At 62.8% G+C, this 17,499-nt stretch overlaps 1 protein-coding gene across 1 annotated transcript in view; it reads left to right on the top strand.

Annotated features, from left to right (window-relative positions):
• LOC111146096 (ADAMTS like 2) overlaps positions 1-17,499 on the top strand; it is a 29,538-nt gene that overhangs the window by 3,945 nt on the left and 8,094 nt on the right. The window contains exons 7-11 of the mRNA XM_022501479.1: positions 2,316-2,396; positions 4,854-5,029; positions 10,879-11,221; positions 11,563-11,935; positions 16,379-16,476. Of these exons, the coding sequence (XP_022357187.1) occupies positions 2,316-2,396; positions 4,854-5,029; positions 10,879-11,221; positions 11,563-11,935; positions 16,379-16,476 (1,071 nt within the window). The remainder of the gene's footprint in view (positions 1-2,315; positions 2,397-4,853; positions 5,030-10,878; positions 11,222-11,562; positions 11,936-16,378; positions 16,477-17,499) is intronic.

Raw genomic sequence — 17,499 nt, 5'->3', positions numbered from 1 at the left:
TCCTCCCCACTGGGCCCAGGGTGGGCCGGCCAGGTGCTCCGGGAGACCCCCCTTTGGCTAGGAATCCTGGGCCGCTCTTTATTGAGTACCTACTGCATACCAGGCGCCTCAGGGCACCCTTGGATGGGGGATCATGTTTGACCATTGCAGCAGCCCCAAAAGGGGGAAACTGAGGCACATTTCCCCTCTTCACAGCTGATGTGAGATTTGAGTCTAGGTATGAGGATTCTGGGGCCTGAGCCCCCGAACCTGAGTTTCAGGGAGCTGAAGAGGTGCGGAGGCCGATTCCAGCACCAAGCCAATCTCGCCCTTCCCCAGGCAGCGGCACGTCCATCCGTCCGTCCGGTGTGCCGGTTTGCTGTGGCTCGGCTGGGGCTGGTGGGGCGTGGTGGGCAGCCAGGGGGTCTGAGCGCGAGACAGGACTTTGTGGTTTAGAACAATGCACTTCAGCTCTCGGTGTGGAGCTGACTGCATTTCTGGGTCTCAGTGAATACTCACGGGGTCAGACTGGGGAAGGCGGGCACATGGGGAAACTGAGGCCCGCCGTGGGAACACCAGCTCAAGGTTCCGGAGGGAAGCTGGGCAAGTCCGGACTCGGAGCCACCTCGGCCCTGGGGCCGTGGGGACCCCAGCCGTGTCCTGGAAGTCCCACTCCCCACAGGAGGGGTAATTTTGGAGTTAATGATAGGGTGTGGATGTGGGATGCCAGGATGGGCAGGCCGGACTGAGGAGGAACAGGATAAAGGTAGGAGGGAGGGTCTGAGATGGGGAACCCAGGGCCAAACAGCCAGTTGGGGGTCTGAAGAACACACAGCCAGCGAGGTGGGGGGCTTTCTGCCAAATTCCGGGGCATGGAGACAGCAGCGCATCTCCCTCTGAGCGCCCAGGGCCATGTTCTGGGGGCTACACAAAGGCCTGAGAGACACGGTCCATGCCCATGGAACTGCCCCCTTGGGGGGCTAGAGGCTGACACTTCCGATCCCGCCGACATCTGCCTGGGTGCCGGGCCGGGGCTCTCACACCTCAGAACATTGCCAGAAAGGGATGGGCACGCGGCAGGTGTGAACACAGGCAGAGAGCGGCGAAGAAACCAGCGTGAGTTCACACAGCCAGAGGTGGCAGAGTGGGGTCCAAGCCCAGACAGCCTGGCTCTGGGATCCGGGGTCCTAAGAGCCGCCCCACATGCTTCCTGATAAACGCAGGCCCGCTCACCGCTCACCGTGGCGCCAGCCCTGCCGGTGCAAAGGCCGTTATTAAAGGCGTAGGAACCTTGTGGGCCGGCTGCTAATTTAAGAAGGAATTCTCTGAACCCTACAGTTAGAGCAATGACCATTAACCCAAGCCCTCCTCTCCCGCTCTTTTCCCCGCTCTCTGTACTACCAGTGTGCAGCGGAAACACTGCCAGGGCGAGGGGGCTAGTGTGCACCTCCCCACCCCGTTCTCTCCACGCCCAGCCCAGCACCCAGGGAGCCTGAGCTTAGCCGCCATGGGGGGGGCTAACACCGCGGGAATGGGCCCCCGCTGCAGACCACGGCACCCCCTGTCCCCCGTGCCCTGGCCCAGAGCCACTTAGCACCCTCTGGCTGGGAGGGGCCAGCTCAGGGCTGGGGGAGGGGCAGGCCTGCAGGGGGCAGAGGCAGATGCACTCTCCTGTGACATAGGCGTCACCCTCCGCAAACCCGATTTCTGAAAACATGATCACCAGTCTTTCCTGGGAAACGTTTTTATCTCCAGGCTTTTAAAGTCTTTCCTCCTTCTCCTCAGACCACCCTCTACTCTCTGCGGGGAGCACCTCTCTCTTCCTCAGACCCCTGTCCCCCAAGACCCTAGGTCCCGTTATTGGGGGTCTCTGTGGAGGGTCCCCAGGGTGAGGCTCAGTGCCCTGCAAAAACCATCCCAAGGGCCTCAAGTGGGAGCCAGTGTCCCCATGCATAGATGAGGAGACGGAAGCCCAGGGGCTCAGGGCCATCTCAGTGGCACAGGGCAGGGTAGGACCTAATTCTGCCAGCCCCTAGCAGATTTAGGGTATCTGTGGCCTGTGGGGTCTGTCCAGAGGGGCTAGGGCAGGGACTGAGGAGTGTGGTCACCCATGACCTTGACAGGAGAGGGTCATGGAACCTGGGTGGCAAGCCAGCCCTCAGCGGCACAGGGCTTTTCTGAGGGCCTTGGAGTTGGGTCTTGGGTCTGGGTGTAGCCGTTCAGGGAGGGCTGCCTCAGCCCCTCACCCCCCAGGAGCACGGGAGGGTGGGGACTTTCTAGCCAAGAGGTGGTGGCCATGGCTGACCCACTGTTCGCTATCATCCCGTTTCCCCCAGGTTACTCTCTGGTGACCCACATCCCAGCCGGGGCCCGAGACATCCAGATTGTGGAGCGGAAGAAGTCTGCTGACGTCCTGGGTACGTGGGTGGGGCCCGGTGCTGCTCGGGTTTTGTGGGCCGCGGAAACGTCTGGATGCGGGAGGGACGCTTGACCTTGGATCTGGCCCGCAGGAGAGGGTTAGGCCCCAGGAGCCAGAACTTGACCTGGGTGTGTGTCTTTGTGTGTCGGGGGGTGCTAGGGAAACTGACCTCATCCCCAAGTGTGGAAGGGCCTATACTCAGAGCCGCTCGACAAAGGAGGGGCCGGTGAGGACAGGTAGCAAGTTCCCCGTCCCTGGAGAGCCTGGCGGAGGCGAAGCTGGGGACGCTAGAGGTGGGGTTCTCTGGCTGCCCCCCACCCCAGGGCACAAGAGTGAGACTCAGGAAGTGAGTAGGTTGAGAAGGAAAAAGAGCAGGTCGGTGGCCAGCAGGAGGCCATGGGGCATGTGAAGCAGAGGCTCCGCCTCAGACTCAGGCCTGGCGGCTCTCAGGTCCTGGCTCTCTCCGCTGCATGGTCTCTGGGGGGCGCGGGGCCGGGGCAGGGAGGGGCCTTCAACTTGAGGATTCTGTAGTGATTAGCGTGAGTGGCTGAGGTGGGGAGGCCCCAGGTTGGTGACAATTTCTGGGAAGTGTCCCTGTGTAGTCGGAGAGTTGGCCTGGCAATGTCCTGGTCCTCACTCCCGGAGGGCAGCCTGAGGCCCTTCTGGCTGAAGTGGGTGGGTGGGCGCGGCCGCTGGTAAGCCGTCCTGCACCTGGCCTTGCCCGGTTCGGGGCGGGCCAGGGACCCCAGCAGGGAAGCCTGCCCCGACGCCCGGCTCACGTCCCCGCATCTCAGAGCAGTGCGTGGGAGCCAGGACGGGCGGGGGGACGCCCACCCTCCTCGGGGGATGCTGTGAGTGGGGACTCTGCCAGTGGTCCCCCAGGAGGGACCTGGCCTGGGCTCTCCGCCCTTGAGGCCCCCGAGCCCCACCCCCTTGCCAGCAGCTCTGCACACGTGGGGCCCCGGGCCCCGCCACCCCGGCTTGGGAGCCAGGCCTCTGCCAGGCCAGTGGCTCTGTCCCCTGCTGGGAGGGTGGCGAGGCCAGGAAACACTGTGTTCTTGGAGCTGGCTGCAGAGTATCGCTCTTGAACCAGACACGAGGAAACAGCGAGGACGGCCTCTGAGCAGCGGGAGAGCCGCAGGAAGGAAGGTCACTGCTGTCAGGAAACAGGCTTCGGAGGCCGGCCGGTGGCTTAGCCCTGTGCACGGACCTGGCGGCAGGGCCCAGCACACCCCCGGGGCGCAAAGCCTGGCGGTCATTCACGCTCTTTTCTGATACTGCTCCCTCAAGGATGTTTTTCCAGCAGATGCGTCTTGCTGGTTGCTCTGCCTGAGAATAAATGAGCGGCCGGGCTCCTCTGCCCGGATTTCATCAGGAGCTCTGGAAACGGAGCTCTTCCCCGCCCTCAGGCCGGTTTCCGGAACTGGCTCTAAGGACAGCCTCTGAAAGGCACGCTGTGCCCCAGCATGCAGACCCCCTCCTCATTCCCATCCCCTAGGCCCAAGGCTCCCAGCCCCTCTGCTAGCCCTCCACAGCCCCAGGCCACCCAGCGGCCCCAAACGATCAGCCCAGCTCTGGGCAGGGGCTCCGGCCTCTGGGGCTGGCAGGAGACGGGTGCTGAGGGTTGCACACACGTTCCTGCTATCTGGGCGTCATCAGGCCCGGGTCAGGCCCTGGGAGTGGCCATCCTCCGGAGGTCCTCTGTGCCAAGTGTCCACCCACACCCCGTCTCAATGAGAGGGTGACTCAGCCTGTGCCCAGGCTGTCCTCTGCCACACTGGGGAGAGCGGACTGATTGTGTAAATGGTCAGCCTGGTCACGGCAGCTCTGGCCACAGAAGGTCAGGGCTCCCGGGGACGGCAGGTGGCCCGTAAGCTTGCAGTAGTCCAGCAGGGCCCACTGGGGCCGCTGGGACAGCTTTCTGGGCCAGTCAGGCCAGGGCTACAGTGTCACCCCTGGGGTCCCCTCCCGACGTGTGGTCCCTTTTCCAAGGTGGGAAGCTGGGTGGGCGGCAACTCACCCAGGGTCCCAGAGTGAATTTGCAGCAGGGCCGTGCCGATGGCTCAGCCCTGAGCCAGCCAACACCTGATGTCCGCTGTGTGCCTTCCCCAGTCTCTGAGCCCTTCTGGTCCTCCTGGTCCCTTAGCCCTGATGCTGCTCATCGTGCCTCTTTAAAGGTGGCTGGACGGGACCACCAGGCTCCAGGCCAGCCCAATCCATCTCCTGGACAATTTAGGCTGATGGGAAAGTATGTTCACTCCTCCTTACTATTTCCAGGGCAGGGCCACGGGCTGGACATGGTCGGAGCCCCCGCCTCCCTCGAAGCAGGGAGTGTCCTGGGGCGGGTCACAGAGCTGAGCTGGCCGTGGCTGCCTGGGTGGGTGATGCTGCTCCACGTCCCTCCCCCTCCTCTGGCCTGGCCAGCTCAGGTGCCGGGGCGGCTTTGCCCTTCCAGCCCTTGCAGATGAAGCCGGCTACTACTTCTTCAACGGCAACTTCAAGGTGGACAGCCCCAAGAACTTCAACATCGCGGGCACCGTGGTCAAGTACCGGCGGCCCATGGACATCTACGAGACCGGCATTGAGTACATCGTGGCGCAGGGACCCACCAACCAGGGCCTGAACGTCATGGTGGGTGAGCCGGGCCGGGGCTGGCGGCATCGCGGGGAGTGTCTGGTGCCGCGCACAGATGGCCCCTCTGGCCCGCGAGGCGGGGTCTCCCGGTCACTTCCTTGCTCACCCGCCACCTGGGGTCTGTCCGTCACATCGTCTCCAACAACCCGTTAGTGTATCACCTCATTTACCTGGTCACTGTGCGGCCGCCGCCTTCTCAGCCCCACCCCAGGGGTTGGTGGCTGGTCCTGCACGCGCTCACTCGTCCGTCCACTCGTTCATTCATTCACTCGTTCATCAACTTCACTCTTTCATTCACTCATTCATTATCATTCATTCTTTCACTCTTTTGAAAAACATTTTTATTAACATATGACATATTATTAGCCCCCGGGGTACAGGTCTGTGAGTCGCCAGGTTTACATACCCCACAGCACTCGCCATAGCACACACCCTCCCTGATGTCCATAATCATTCATTCATTCACTCATTCATTCTTTATTTATCATTCACTCACTCATCCGTTAACTCCCTCCTTCCCTCCTTCTCCACTGCGGCTGGTGACCCTGGTGGGTCTGCATAGCCGGGAATGGCAGTCATCGGGATCAGCGGGAGTTGCTGAGGATGGGAAACTAGTTGGGGCTGCGGGGATAAGGGCCCCTCCCCACTCCGCAGTGGGGAGTTTATCCCCCCCTCACCCTCCTAGTTCCCTGCCCCGGCTCCACTGACACGGGCATTCTTGCCACGTCCGCAATGTTGATGTTGTGGGACCAGGGCAGTGCTGGTGGCCCCTGCCCCGCCCCCACTGTCCCTGCAGGATGCTCCTGGCTTCTGGGGACGGGGCAGGGAGGGAGCCGAGGGGAGGAGAGAGTTTGCGCCGGCTCCACTCAGCTTACCACAAGCTTTCCCATGGCCACTGTCTAGAAATGAGTGCCGTTGCCACTTGTGCCCCAGCACCAAGAAAATGGGAGAGGACTTGTCACTGAAATCAGGTGACATCTGGTTGGGCAGTTCTGACATTTTTCAAAGTCTGATGGCTTTTGTAGAAGCCGAGGGATACGCTGGGGCAGAACCCACCCACCTGACCCATGTGATTTCCAGATCCCAGCAGGTTGGGCACCCGTATCCTCCCTTGAGAGGAGAAGCCTGGGCATGTGGAGCCAGTGACGGGCGCGGGCCCAGGCTGGTCCGCGACACCGCTGTGCTCTGAGCCAGGTCAGCCCGCTGCCCCAACCAGTTGTTCCTGTAACGGCTGTGCGGAGCCTTCTGGAATCGGGGGGGGCTGTCCACCCCCCCACGGCTTCTTGGCTGAGGAGCTTCCCAGGATGGCCCCAGAACCTCCTGGGGGCCACAGACCTCTGCACCTTCCGTGGGAGCGGCCCCTGAGGCAGGCTGGCTGCCCGGCTTCGCCCCAGCTGGGGGAGCCGCGTTGCAGGTCAGGGTCCCAGGACGCAGACATTGGGACAGAGGTCTGTGGGGCGGGGTTGGGGGTGTTCTCAGGAGACGAGGTGTGGCGTCTCAGCTGACCCCCCTGGGGGCCCTGGGGTTGCAGGGGCCCCTCAGAGCCATGTCGAGTTGAGGCAGAAAGGCCGGAAGCCACGGGGCAAAGGGCGTGACCTTGGGAGAGGCAGGTCTCTTTGGCTGAGGTTAGTTGCTGGGCCAGGTCTCGCTGTGAACTGTCCAGAGACGCTCCGGGCATCTCACTGAACGGCAGGGCCTGGGGACACGGCGCCACACCTGCTCCTATCCATTTGCTCTGTAGAACGGGCTTACCTTGGCTCTGGAATTCCGGTTGGCTTCTTCCCAGGGAGCCTCCCAGGAAGGCTGGTGGGACGGACAGCGGCTCGTCACGGGGGCTGCTGCGGATCCTAGAACTTGCCTCCTCCCCTAGCCACTCCAGACTGCCCTCTGCTAGTCTAGGTGGCTCACCTGGCCAGGTGTCCGTGTCCTTCTTACTGAAGGGGTCTGGGCTCCCGGTCTCCAGGCCCTTTTTCCATCCCCGTTCTTACCCAGTTACCATCCGAAATGGGCAGGGGGGAGCCGGAGGGGCCCCAGCAGGGAACCGGATACATTCTCTGCCCCTAGGGTTGAAGCATCCTTGGCGGTCAGGATTAATTCCCCGCCAGGGCGGCCGTTCCTTTCCTGATGCCGTCCTGACATAAGGTACCAAGTGGACCAGGTGGCAGTCAGAGCTGACAGTTGAGTGACGTTCTTGCTGTGTCTCCTGCTGACAGTGTCCCGCCCCACCCCACCGCCGGCAAGTGCAACCTATAGACCTGCAGACCCTCGAGCCCCAGGGGCCGGGAACCCCAGATGCCCACGGGGTCCCAGGGAATGGTGACCACTGCGATGTCCGCTCTGTGCTTCCCAGACCCAAGCAGTCTGCCCACTGGGGACCTGGGACATGGTATAACAGTGTCCCCTGCCACACCCCCCCGTTTCTTGGCACCTCGTTCTCAGGCAGGCAGCATCTGCGTGACGCAGCCCAGGGTGGGCCCCGTGGATCTCAGGATCATGTGCCCGCCGTGGCGCCTCCTTTGCTAGAAAGTAGGTCCCTTTGTCCTACTCAACGTCCCTGGTAGCCTGTCTCAGCGGATCAGAGGCTCTGTGAGGCCTCTCGTGTGGGCGTGAGGCCTTGTGGGCGGGAAAGGCCACCTCAGCATCAGAAAATCGGTCACTTCCCCTGCCAGGACAGAACGCAGTCTCCAGTGCTCCCCTTACCCTCAGAGAGCCGATGGCCCCTCAGGGCTGCAAGGTAGCCGGAGGGTCCGTGCCAGATGGCCAGCACCGACGGCGGGACTTCCCATCGAGGAAGGAGCTAGAGCTGCCGTGGAGGGTGAGCACCTCGCCCTCGAGGCTACGCCTAGTCTGCCCCTTGCCACCATGGCTGTTCCCATCACACACCTGCCATCCGTGGGCAGACTGATGGCAGAGGCTGGCCTGGGTCAACCGGCATGGCCGTCCACCCATCACTTGGTGGCTCAGTCCCCTCCCATGGGGATGCCCCCTGGTGTGCGCGGCGTCTTACAACCACGGATCCGGCCCCAGTATCTACTCCAGACCTCCTCCTCCCCAGTCTTACACCTTTGCCACCAGGACCCCGACCCACCACCCAAGCCACAGGCCGCCCTGCCACGAGTCAGTACACGTCCTCACCTGTGCTGCTCTGCGTTTGCTACAGAGCAGGGCTCACGCCGCACACACAGCAGGAAGCCCGCTGGGAGGATTTCCCTTTGCGGCAATTTTGCGAAGCCGTCCCTGAGTGGGGCCCTAGTGAATCAGGCCCGTTTTCAGCTCGTACCCCCACACGGAGCTGACCCATCGCAGGCTCAAGTTTGGCCATTTTCCTCCTCCCTGACTTCGTCCTCATGGCACCTCGCGCAGCTGCGGCTGTGAGTGGTAGGTGTTGGGTGGGGGCTCAGAGGCCGAGGGTTTCCATCAGCTGCTCATCCAGCCTCTGCCCCGATTGTACCTAGTCTGGATGTGACGATCCCGGCTCACCGTTGGACCACTGCCAGGCCCTCCCGACTGAGTAACTTGGTGGAGTTCCACTCTGGCTGCATGGGTCCCTTGATGTCCTGGGGTCCCACGGGTCCATCTCTAGTAGGGCCCGGTAGTGTGTCAGAAGCTCTTTTCCAAACAATGCATATTGGTTTGCCGTGGGCAGCGTGGCCTTGCTCCAGAACGCTAGGGGACTCTTTTGTCACTGTCTTATCGAGGCTGGCCAGTACGGTCCACATGACGTCTTTCCCCAGGTCTCTCTGTTACTGTTTACCCCACTGCCTAGACCTGCCACAGAGCCCCTTCTCCCCAGGACCCCACCGAGACCTGGCAGCTTCCTAAGGCATCCAGGATGTGGGTTGGACCAGCATTCCCGAACACGAAATACGCTATGTCCCAAATTCGTCATAAGGGAGGAATAAGATGTGACCTTTACTTTCAAGGAGATGTCCTGGCGCGCCCAAGGCCACTGAGTCCTGGGGTGTTCTCCGGTGGGGGCTGGGAACTGAATCTTTATAGAGTTTAACATTTGATCCTCCGGAATACAGATGCTTTACTGAGGCCTCCTGGACCATTTCCTGGTCCGCTGGTCCGGTAGATGTTAGCTGTGAAGAGGACCCGTGTGAGGTTCTGTAGAACGGTCCAGACCCCCTTGCACTGTAGGAAGTCGGGGAGCAGGATTTGGTGAACACCGCCCTGGGGCAAAACTGCCAACGTGTACTGTTGTCCGTCCCAGGAACTAAAACCACTCCTCCCTGGTCGGGTTTGAAAAGAAGGCATTCGCCCCATGAGCAGCCACTGCAATCAGCTTGAGGTCCTGTGAATCTGCTCCAGGAGAAGCGCCGTCTCTGTCGCAGGGCTGCCGCTGGGGCCCCGGCTTGGGTGGGTATGGGGGGCTCTCCATCACCCTCCTGGACCTGTCTTGTTTCCATAGGGGCCAAACTGTTGAGATCGGTGAGGGAGGTGGGGGCCACTGCCTCGTCTTCTTCAGGCCTCCGGGAGTGGCACTAATCTCTGTAATTGCCCCAGGGTGCAATATCGTTTTCCATTTGCTTTCTCGGATGGGGATGGGGAGGTGCCTGGGCTCATGAGCTTCCCCTCAGCTCTCCCCGCTACAGTAGCTCTTACCCGGCGGGCTGAGGAGCTGACTACCAGCCATGAACTTGGAACCGGGGAAGCCTTGCTTCCAGCAGACACACCGTGAGCCAGACTGGGGCCATAGTCGGCCACTAGTCCCCCATATGCCCTCCCACTCACAGGGGGCAGGGATGATGGCTTGGGTCCCTGATTAACCGTGACAACTTGGACCCCGGTTCGCTAATACCTACCCATTTCTCCAGTGAACCGTTAACTATCAGTGACGGTCAGCTCTTTGGGAGAAGAGCAGGGGGCATCGTTACCCTATAAACTTGTGGTCTTCTTCCAAGGCCCTGGCCGTTGGTCAGTGGTTTGTGGGTCTGAATGCTGGCCCTGGAAATCAGGTGGGGATGGAATTTCCCAGGGCAGCTGCCTTTGGCCCCTTGAATATTCATCCTTGATTCTCTTTCGATCTTATAGATCAAGAAGCTGGTTTTCTGGGCCTGTTTATTTGTCCCCTGGGAGACCTTTGTCCTCCTGGCTGTGTGCAGAGGTCTCTGTGGGACAGGCCTCCTGGCCACCCTGGCAGCTGGCCAGGGTGCGACGATTGTGGGGATGCCGGTTATACTGGTGTGTCCCGCCATCTGCTGTGGTCTGTGGACACTGAACGGCATTCCTCCTTGTCCCTCCAGATGATGCCAGCGCCTCCTCACAGGCACAATTCCTTTCACTGTGGTGTACAGAAGGCCCCCCCGGGTGCTCCTGCGGGAAATGGTCACTCGGTGGGATTTGCCGCCTTTCCTTAATGCTCCCATCCTCTGCCAGGGCCTTACCCTTCGCTTAGGTTGGTGTCCTTTCTCCAAGCTTCCTAGAACTGCCCTGGGGGCAGGTTAGCTCTTTCTCCCAGAGCTGTGCCCGGATTTCTGGCCTGTGGCGAGAATAAAATGCAGATCGGGCTTTAGTCAGCTTTGTGACTTGTAGCACATCCGGGCACCCGCCACGGCCTGCACCTGGGGAGGACAGCTCCCTCCGCCCCTCCTGGGGTGTGCTCCTGCTCCCCAGGCTTTGGGTGCGGGCTGCCTAAGGGTGAGGGGCAACCTGGGTGGAGGCCCCCTTCTTTGGTCCAGGCTGAGTCCCTGGGAAGGACTCAGCTGCGGGCCACGGCCGGAAACGGCCTGGCAGCTCGGGAAAAAAGTGCATCTTTGCCCTCGGGGCTGGTGGGCACTGAACCTCGGTGCCACTCCAGGCTCGTGTGGAAGGGGTGGGGTCCCACTTCCTCTCCCCCCCAGGTGTGGAACCAGAATGGCAAGAGTCCCTCCATCACCTTCGAGTACACGCTGCTCCAGCCGCCGCACGCCCACCGCCTACAGCCTGTCTACTACAGCTTCTCCGAGCCCGCGTCTGAGAGCGCGGAGAGCCAGGAGCTGGACGGCGCCGCGCTGCTGGGCTTCCTGCGGCACAACGGCTCCTTCTATGGCCAGACCTCCTCCGAGCGCCTGGACAACCAGCTGTTTGGCCACCTGGGCCCGGGGATTGAGCCGGGTCTGAGCAAGGGCCAGGAGACCAACGAGGTGTGCGAGCAGGCCGGCGGCGGGGCCTGTGAGGGATCTCCCAGAGGCAAGGGCTTCCGAGGTAACCAGGAGGGACAGGATGGGGCGGGGGCTTCCTAGGGAGAAGGGGGTCTTCTGTCCCCAGCGGCCCGCAGACAGGAGGCTTGCTATGTGCATCCGCCTGGGGCCGGCAGGCCCATTTCAGATAAGCTCACGTGCTGAGGTGTCCAGGCCGGCTTGCACACGCGCCTCTATGTGGCGGCCTTCACCCCCTTCCTAGGCAGAAGCCTGCCTCTGGGGTGCTCCCGGTTCGGGTCTTTGCTGCTGGCCACACCAGCTTCCCTCCCACCCCCTGCCCCCAGGGGCAGCCCTCGCGCCCACACGAGGCAGCCCTTGAGAGTGAGCTACCTGTCTCCCTCATAGACGGCAATGCCACTGGGACGGCTCTCGCAGGGGACCAGGATGACCAGGAGGTGGACGCACGTCTCCCCTCTCAGCGGCTCCTCTCTGCCAATGTCATCTCCGACCAGCTCTTGGGCACAGGGTCTGACTCCAGGGAGCTCCCCTTCAACGAGACTGGCAACAGCATCTTTGCGCCGGGCACGCCGAGGAGCTCGGCAGCTGAGAGCCTGTATGCGGACTATGAGGAGAACGAGGGGGCCGGAGCTTATCTGCTCAATGGGTCCTACCTGGAGCTGCACAGCGACGGCATGACCAACGTGTCCTCCGAGGCCCCGTTCCCGAACGCCAGTGCCAGCCTCCCCACTTTGGTCGGGAACCGGACGCACAAGGCCAGGTAGGGCTGGGGCTGCCGGGCGGGGCTCGGTGGGTGAGGCCAGAGCCTGGGGCGGGGGGGTGGGGGGGGGAGAGCCCTTCCTGCGCAGGCTCCTGCCCCCGGGATCTGAGTAGGCGGCAGGAGCCTGGCTTTCAGGGAGCCCTTCCCACCAGTTTGGCCCGTGAGTTAGAGGGGGTGCCGAGCGCCCATGTGTGACCCCAGCACTGGCTCAGGAGAACCATTCTGAGGGGTCATCGTGAGCCAAGCTCGGGCCAAGCATCCATGTGCGTGGAAACACCTGTCACAACTGCTCGTAGTGTTAGGACAGTGATAGGGACCCAGAGGGAGTTGTGCCGTGGAGCCCGGAAGCCTGGGATCCTGTGGATGCTCCAGGCTCCTCACTGCATGTGGAGTGGCTCAGCTCCACCCTCCCTGCAGGCCAGAGAGGAGACAGCAGGGGTCCAGTGGGGCCTCGGTGCGCGGCCAGACCCCAGAATCAGGCATTGGGAATAAGTCCTTCTGCTTCAGGGGCTGGTGGTACCGCTCGGATATGTCAAGTAAGGGTCTACCTGGGGCCTGGGACCCAGAGCTAGGGACACACCTGGAGACACCTGGACAGTCACGGCTGGCTCTGGGTTGGAGGCTGTTGGGAGCAGCGTGGCCCCAGGCCTGCTGCTATCCCGGCCAGGAGACAATCCCTGGTGACAAGTGCCTTGTGCTGTCGAGGGCCACCATGGAGGGTCTCTTGCTGTTCCAGAAGCTCGGGGGGCAGCTCCCTGTTTCGAGCAGAGCAGGTCAGGCTTGGCAGTCGCTGGTGGTGGCGGCCGGGGTGGGGGAACTGGAGGCGGGAAGGACTAGGTGGTTTTTGTTTTGTCTTCTGGAGACCCACCCAAAGTCCCGACTTTAGACACCAGACAGGAATGGGGCTGAGGGTGCGGAGGTGGGCATCCTTGGGACCCTCGAGGACTGGGTTTCATAGAAGGTTTGGGCTTCACTCACAAGGTGACGTGGTTGGGGTGACCCTCTCACCCGTGGGCCTGGGGACAAGAGCAGCAAAGTGGCCCCCCTTAGCCGACGAGGGTGCCTGCGCCTTCTCTCGAGCTTTTTCCTGAGCCCTCCATCCCCCCAGTCTTAGGAAGCAGCCGGGGCGCCTCTGGGATGCCTCTTATAGGCTCTGGGTGGAATTCTTTGCAAATGTGGACAGTGAAGCTTCTGAGGCCGCCCTTCTTCCCGCGGGGCCCGCCAGGGCAGTCTGCCCACCTGCCCAGGGACCCGCAAGCTTGCAGGGTATGGGGCCTGGGGGCACGTGGGACCCAGCGGCAGGGGGGTGGCAAGCTTTGCTTCCAGGCACATATCGAGTCTGAGAGCGGGGTCCATCGGCAAAGGGCTGGTGTTCACCGCGAGCCAGCACTTGGGGGGACCCAGCCGGTTCCTGAAGCCTCCGAGCCTGGTCTCCACGTCTTTGGCTGCCCTCTTGTCAGCTCCAGGCCTGCCCGGAGGGTGACAGTCTATCCCCAGGGGAAGCCCCGGATGAGGACTCGGGAAACAGAACCAGCAGTAGCGAGCGGAACCTCCAGGGTGGGGCCAGGGTCCTTGCAGGCGCCTGAGAAGGTCGGCGTCCCTCTCTGAACGGCCTTATCGGGGCGGCACAGAGGCCCGGCTGCCTCCTGTGGCTACCGCGCAGAGAAAGCTCAGGAAGGAGCATCGGGGGCCCCCGGCCACCATCCCAACTTCCTGTGTGACTCAGGCATGTCTCCCATCCACTCCCAGCTTCAGTTTCCGCATCCCCGAGTGCGGGGCTAGGAGGACGCCCCAGGGCCTGCCAGTTGGGCAGCCCGGGATTCCCAGGCCAGATCATGAACACACGAGCTTTTGGGTCCTTAAGCCACGTAGACAGTGTCTCCCCTGCCCCAAACCCAGACGACTATTCCCCATTCCCCCGCCCCGGGGGCCTCCTGGGCCATAGGGATCGATACAAATGATTGTGGCCACTCGGACAGGCTGGGCCGGTCGCAGTCGGGCCTGGGGAGATGGGGCGGCGCCGGCCCCAGCTGTGGCCCATCGAAGGACACTGCGGCTTGGAGACCAAAGATGGTTTTTGTAGATAAAGGGCCCAGGGAGGCTGTGGGGAAGCCAGCAGGCCAAAATAGCGCCGGCCGGCGCACTGTCCAAACACGGGAAGTCGCGTCTGCTCCGAGAGGCCGAAATCAAAGGGGCAGCTCAGAAAGGAAAGGTTATTTTCATCTCTGCAGAGCGGCCGCAAACAATCAAGGGAGGCCCCCTGGTCACCAGGAGCAGACGCTGGGAACCAGCACGCGGGGACATGGGCTCCCCTCCCGCCCCCTCCCCCAGCCCTGGAGCGGGAAGAAGGGCACCAGCCTGCTGGTTCCTTTGTAAACAAGAGACTGGGCCACTGTCTGAGCGAGTCTGGCCGAGGGGGGCACTCTCTTCCTTCCAAAAGGAGGCAGGAGAGGCGTGGGTGGCGCAGAGATCCTGGGGGTGTTTTCCTCCTGGGGCGTTCGCGCCTTCCAAGAACAGAGGCTGGCAGGCGGCACTGAGGTGCTGGGCACGGGTGGACTGGGTTTTCTAGAGGGGCTCTGGCGGCCTGATGTGGGCCGTGGGAGAGAGAAGCGTGGGCAGCCCCTCCAGAAATACAATTTGTGTTTCAGCCCCGAAGGGTTATTTTGAACCCGGCTGCGCACTCTCTCGCTCACGCTCTCTCTCTCTCTCTCTCTCTCTCTCTCTCGCTCTCGTCAGGAATGAGTCACGCAGCCTGCTGGCTAAGGAGTGTGTAATTAGTTGAAGATGGTACAGCTTCCCCATGGGTGGGGTGGTGGGCACGGGTGGGATCTTTCCATCTCTTTTGTTCTCGGGGAGAATTTAAAGTCACGGAAGGGGGATTACCCAGGGAGCCAGGTTCCAGTCCTCCCAGCCAGGCACTGGGAAGGGGGCTCCCTGGCCCTTCCTCCCTAGGAGGCCTTCTGCAGGGCAGCTGGGGCTCTCTTCCAGGTTTCTGTGGGTCCCTTGCTCTGAGATGACAAGGTCTTAGGTGGGTGGGGGGCCCAAGCATTTCTTCTCACTCTTAAGGAGGAGGGAGGGGAACCTTCCTCCCCACCCCACCCTGAGGTCTATGAGACGGAAGGGCTGGCTGTTGGCTGTGAAGCCACCAGGTGAGGGGCTCGGTGGCTTTAATGACTCTCAAACCGGCCACCTGGTCACAGTCGGCCCTGGCTTTCTCCTCCTCAGCCCCCCACCCCTCTCCCCCACCCTGGGTTACAAGGCAGCAGTCGCCTCAGGCCTTAAGGTCGTGGGAGATTTTCCCCTGGTTCTCAGAGCGAAATGTGCCTTCAGGGCCACGTTCCCCGAGAGTGGACCGTGGGGCTGGTCCACACAGCAAACACCGCAAGTGGAGCGAGCTCCCAGTTGAATCCAAACCACTGTCTCGGTCACAGAGGGGACGGGCAAGCCCTTCAGAGCGTGCGCCCCGGAACCTGTACTGAGCTCAGCCACCGAGGGAGCCGCAGGTCCCCAGGAAGGGACCTGGGAACGTGCCCACATGGACGCCTCGTGGAAGGGTGGCAGCTCGGGGCAGTCGTCAGCCGGCCCCTACGGGCGTGAAGGGCAGTGGCGCGGGGCACCAGAGCAGTGTCCGGTGTGCAAGCGGCGCCCCACGTCCCCTTCTGGGGGCCGCCTTCCAGGGCCAGCGGCCATACCTTGGAGCCGAGGCTGGGGCGCTGCTTCCCTCCTTCCCGGCTGAGTCCAAACCCGGCCTGCACGCCGGATACGGAGGCTGGGCCCCAGCACACCAGCTGGTTCAAAGAAGCAAACAGTCCTAACAATAGCTGGCTTCAGCCGCCCGGGCTCTGGCCAAGAGTCATAGCTGGTCGCTGGCGCGGCCCCAGCTTCCCTGCACAACGGCCATCGCAGACCTGGGCAGGGGCGTCTGGAGGGGATGGGCCACTCCCCTGTCTGCCGCTGGGCTTTGCTGTTTTGATCCTGGGAGGCCGCATGGCTAGTGTCCCCGTTCAAGCTGCGTCCTGGCTTAGAGAATTCCGGCACGTTCTCAGCATGGAAGGGGCCTTCCGCGTCCCTTGCGGGGGAGTCGAAAGCAGTCCGCTTGCCCGTGCTGGGAGGCGACCGTGGGAAGCCAGCACGTGTGCGGGGAGCGGCGGCCATGCGGGTGAGCCCCGAACTCGCCACCAGCCTGGAGCCTGGGCCGCTGCCGTGCTGTGTGCCTGGACGGCCCCAGGCGAGGACAGAAAGAGGCGAACGTCTGCTCCGTCCCAAAACGTGCCTCCCTGCGGTGCTCCCTCCTGTCCCCTGTTCTGAACAGCAGACGGGCTGACTCTGACAATGTAGACTCTGCCCGGGGCCGGGTCAGGCTCCCTATTCCCTGAGGGCACGGCCTGGGGGCCCAGAGCCCCTCCGGGAGTGCTCATGCCCTTCTCTGCATCTCCCTTTCAGGACCAGGCCCAAGGCGCGTAAGCAGGGCGTGAGCCCCGCGGACATGTACCGGTGGAAGCTCTCGTCGCATGAGCCCTGCAGTGCCACCTGTGCCACAGGTACGGGCCGCCGGACGGGCTGCACGCGCTCAGCCTGCCTGCACGGGGGGGGGGGGGGGGGGGGGGGGGGGGGGGGAAGCTGCAGGTGCCCCCGCCCCAGGGAGCTTATCTCCTGATTTCCTGATGGGACGGCATTTTGAGGGGACAGGAGTCGGCGTCCTCCTGCTCCCAGGGGCCGCACCAGACCACAGTCCAGCCTGGCCTCTTGGGGGTCGCGCCGGCTGCCCCCTACACACCGTTGTCTGCCGTTCCTTGTATGGCATTTTGTTAGGGCCGACGTCCTTTTGGTTGAAAGTTAGACCGCCCAAGTGGTGAGGATTTTACTTCTGTTCATAGCAATTTAGGAAGGGGAGCTCAACCCACGGGGGACGGGGGCAGAGTCTAGGACCTTGTCAGGGGAGCAGGTGGGAGGGGAACAGAGACCCACCCCCACCCCCCACCCCCGCCTTGGTCGCTCCTAGACAGACAGACACATGTGGTTAGTTAGGAAGTGTCGAGCTGAGGTTCGGACCCGCGTCTGTCTGCCCGCACGGCTGGCCACCTCCGCGTTGGGATGCTGACGGCAGCCACCGGGGACCTGGGCTCCCCTCCCCGGGGGCTGCTGCATGTTCAGAGTCAGACCCAGGGCCCGCACCCGTGGGAAGCATTGCAGGGAGACCCCGAGGGCCACCTCGCCCGCGCCTGTGACTTCGTGTTTGGGTCAACACCCAGGGCTGATGCTCAAAGTGTGTGATGCCCCCAACCCTGTACCACGCCCCCACATTGGCCCCTGCCATCTCTGGCCTGAGGGGGGGATGAGGCAGGCCGCTGGTGGACCCTGGGCAGTGGGTGGTCGGGGTGGGCTCACGTGTGCCTCCTGCAGCCCTAGTTGGCATAGGAGATGCCCGGGGTAGGAGCTCTGCACATGGGCACCGCCTCCACGACGGCCACCCTCCGCTCCCCTGCCGTGAGAGCCTCCTCAGCGGGCTGACCCAAGGGGGCTGGGCACGCGAGGGCGGGGAGTCTGGTTTGCCAGAGGCTGTC

The sequence above is a fragment of the Enhydra lutris genome, unplaced genomic scaffold (assembly GCF_002288905.1).
Source record: "Enhydra lutris kenyoni isolate GAN:26980312 unplaced genomic scaffold, ASM228890v2 scaffoldscaffold13, whole genome shotgun sequence".
Lineage (NCBI taxonomy): Eukaryota > Metazoa > Chordata > Mammalia > Carnivora > Mustelidae > Enhydra > Enhydra lutris.
This window is presented reverse-complemented; position numbering and strand designations above follow the sequence as displayed.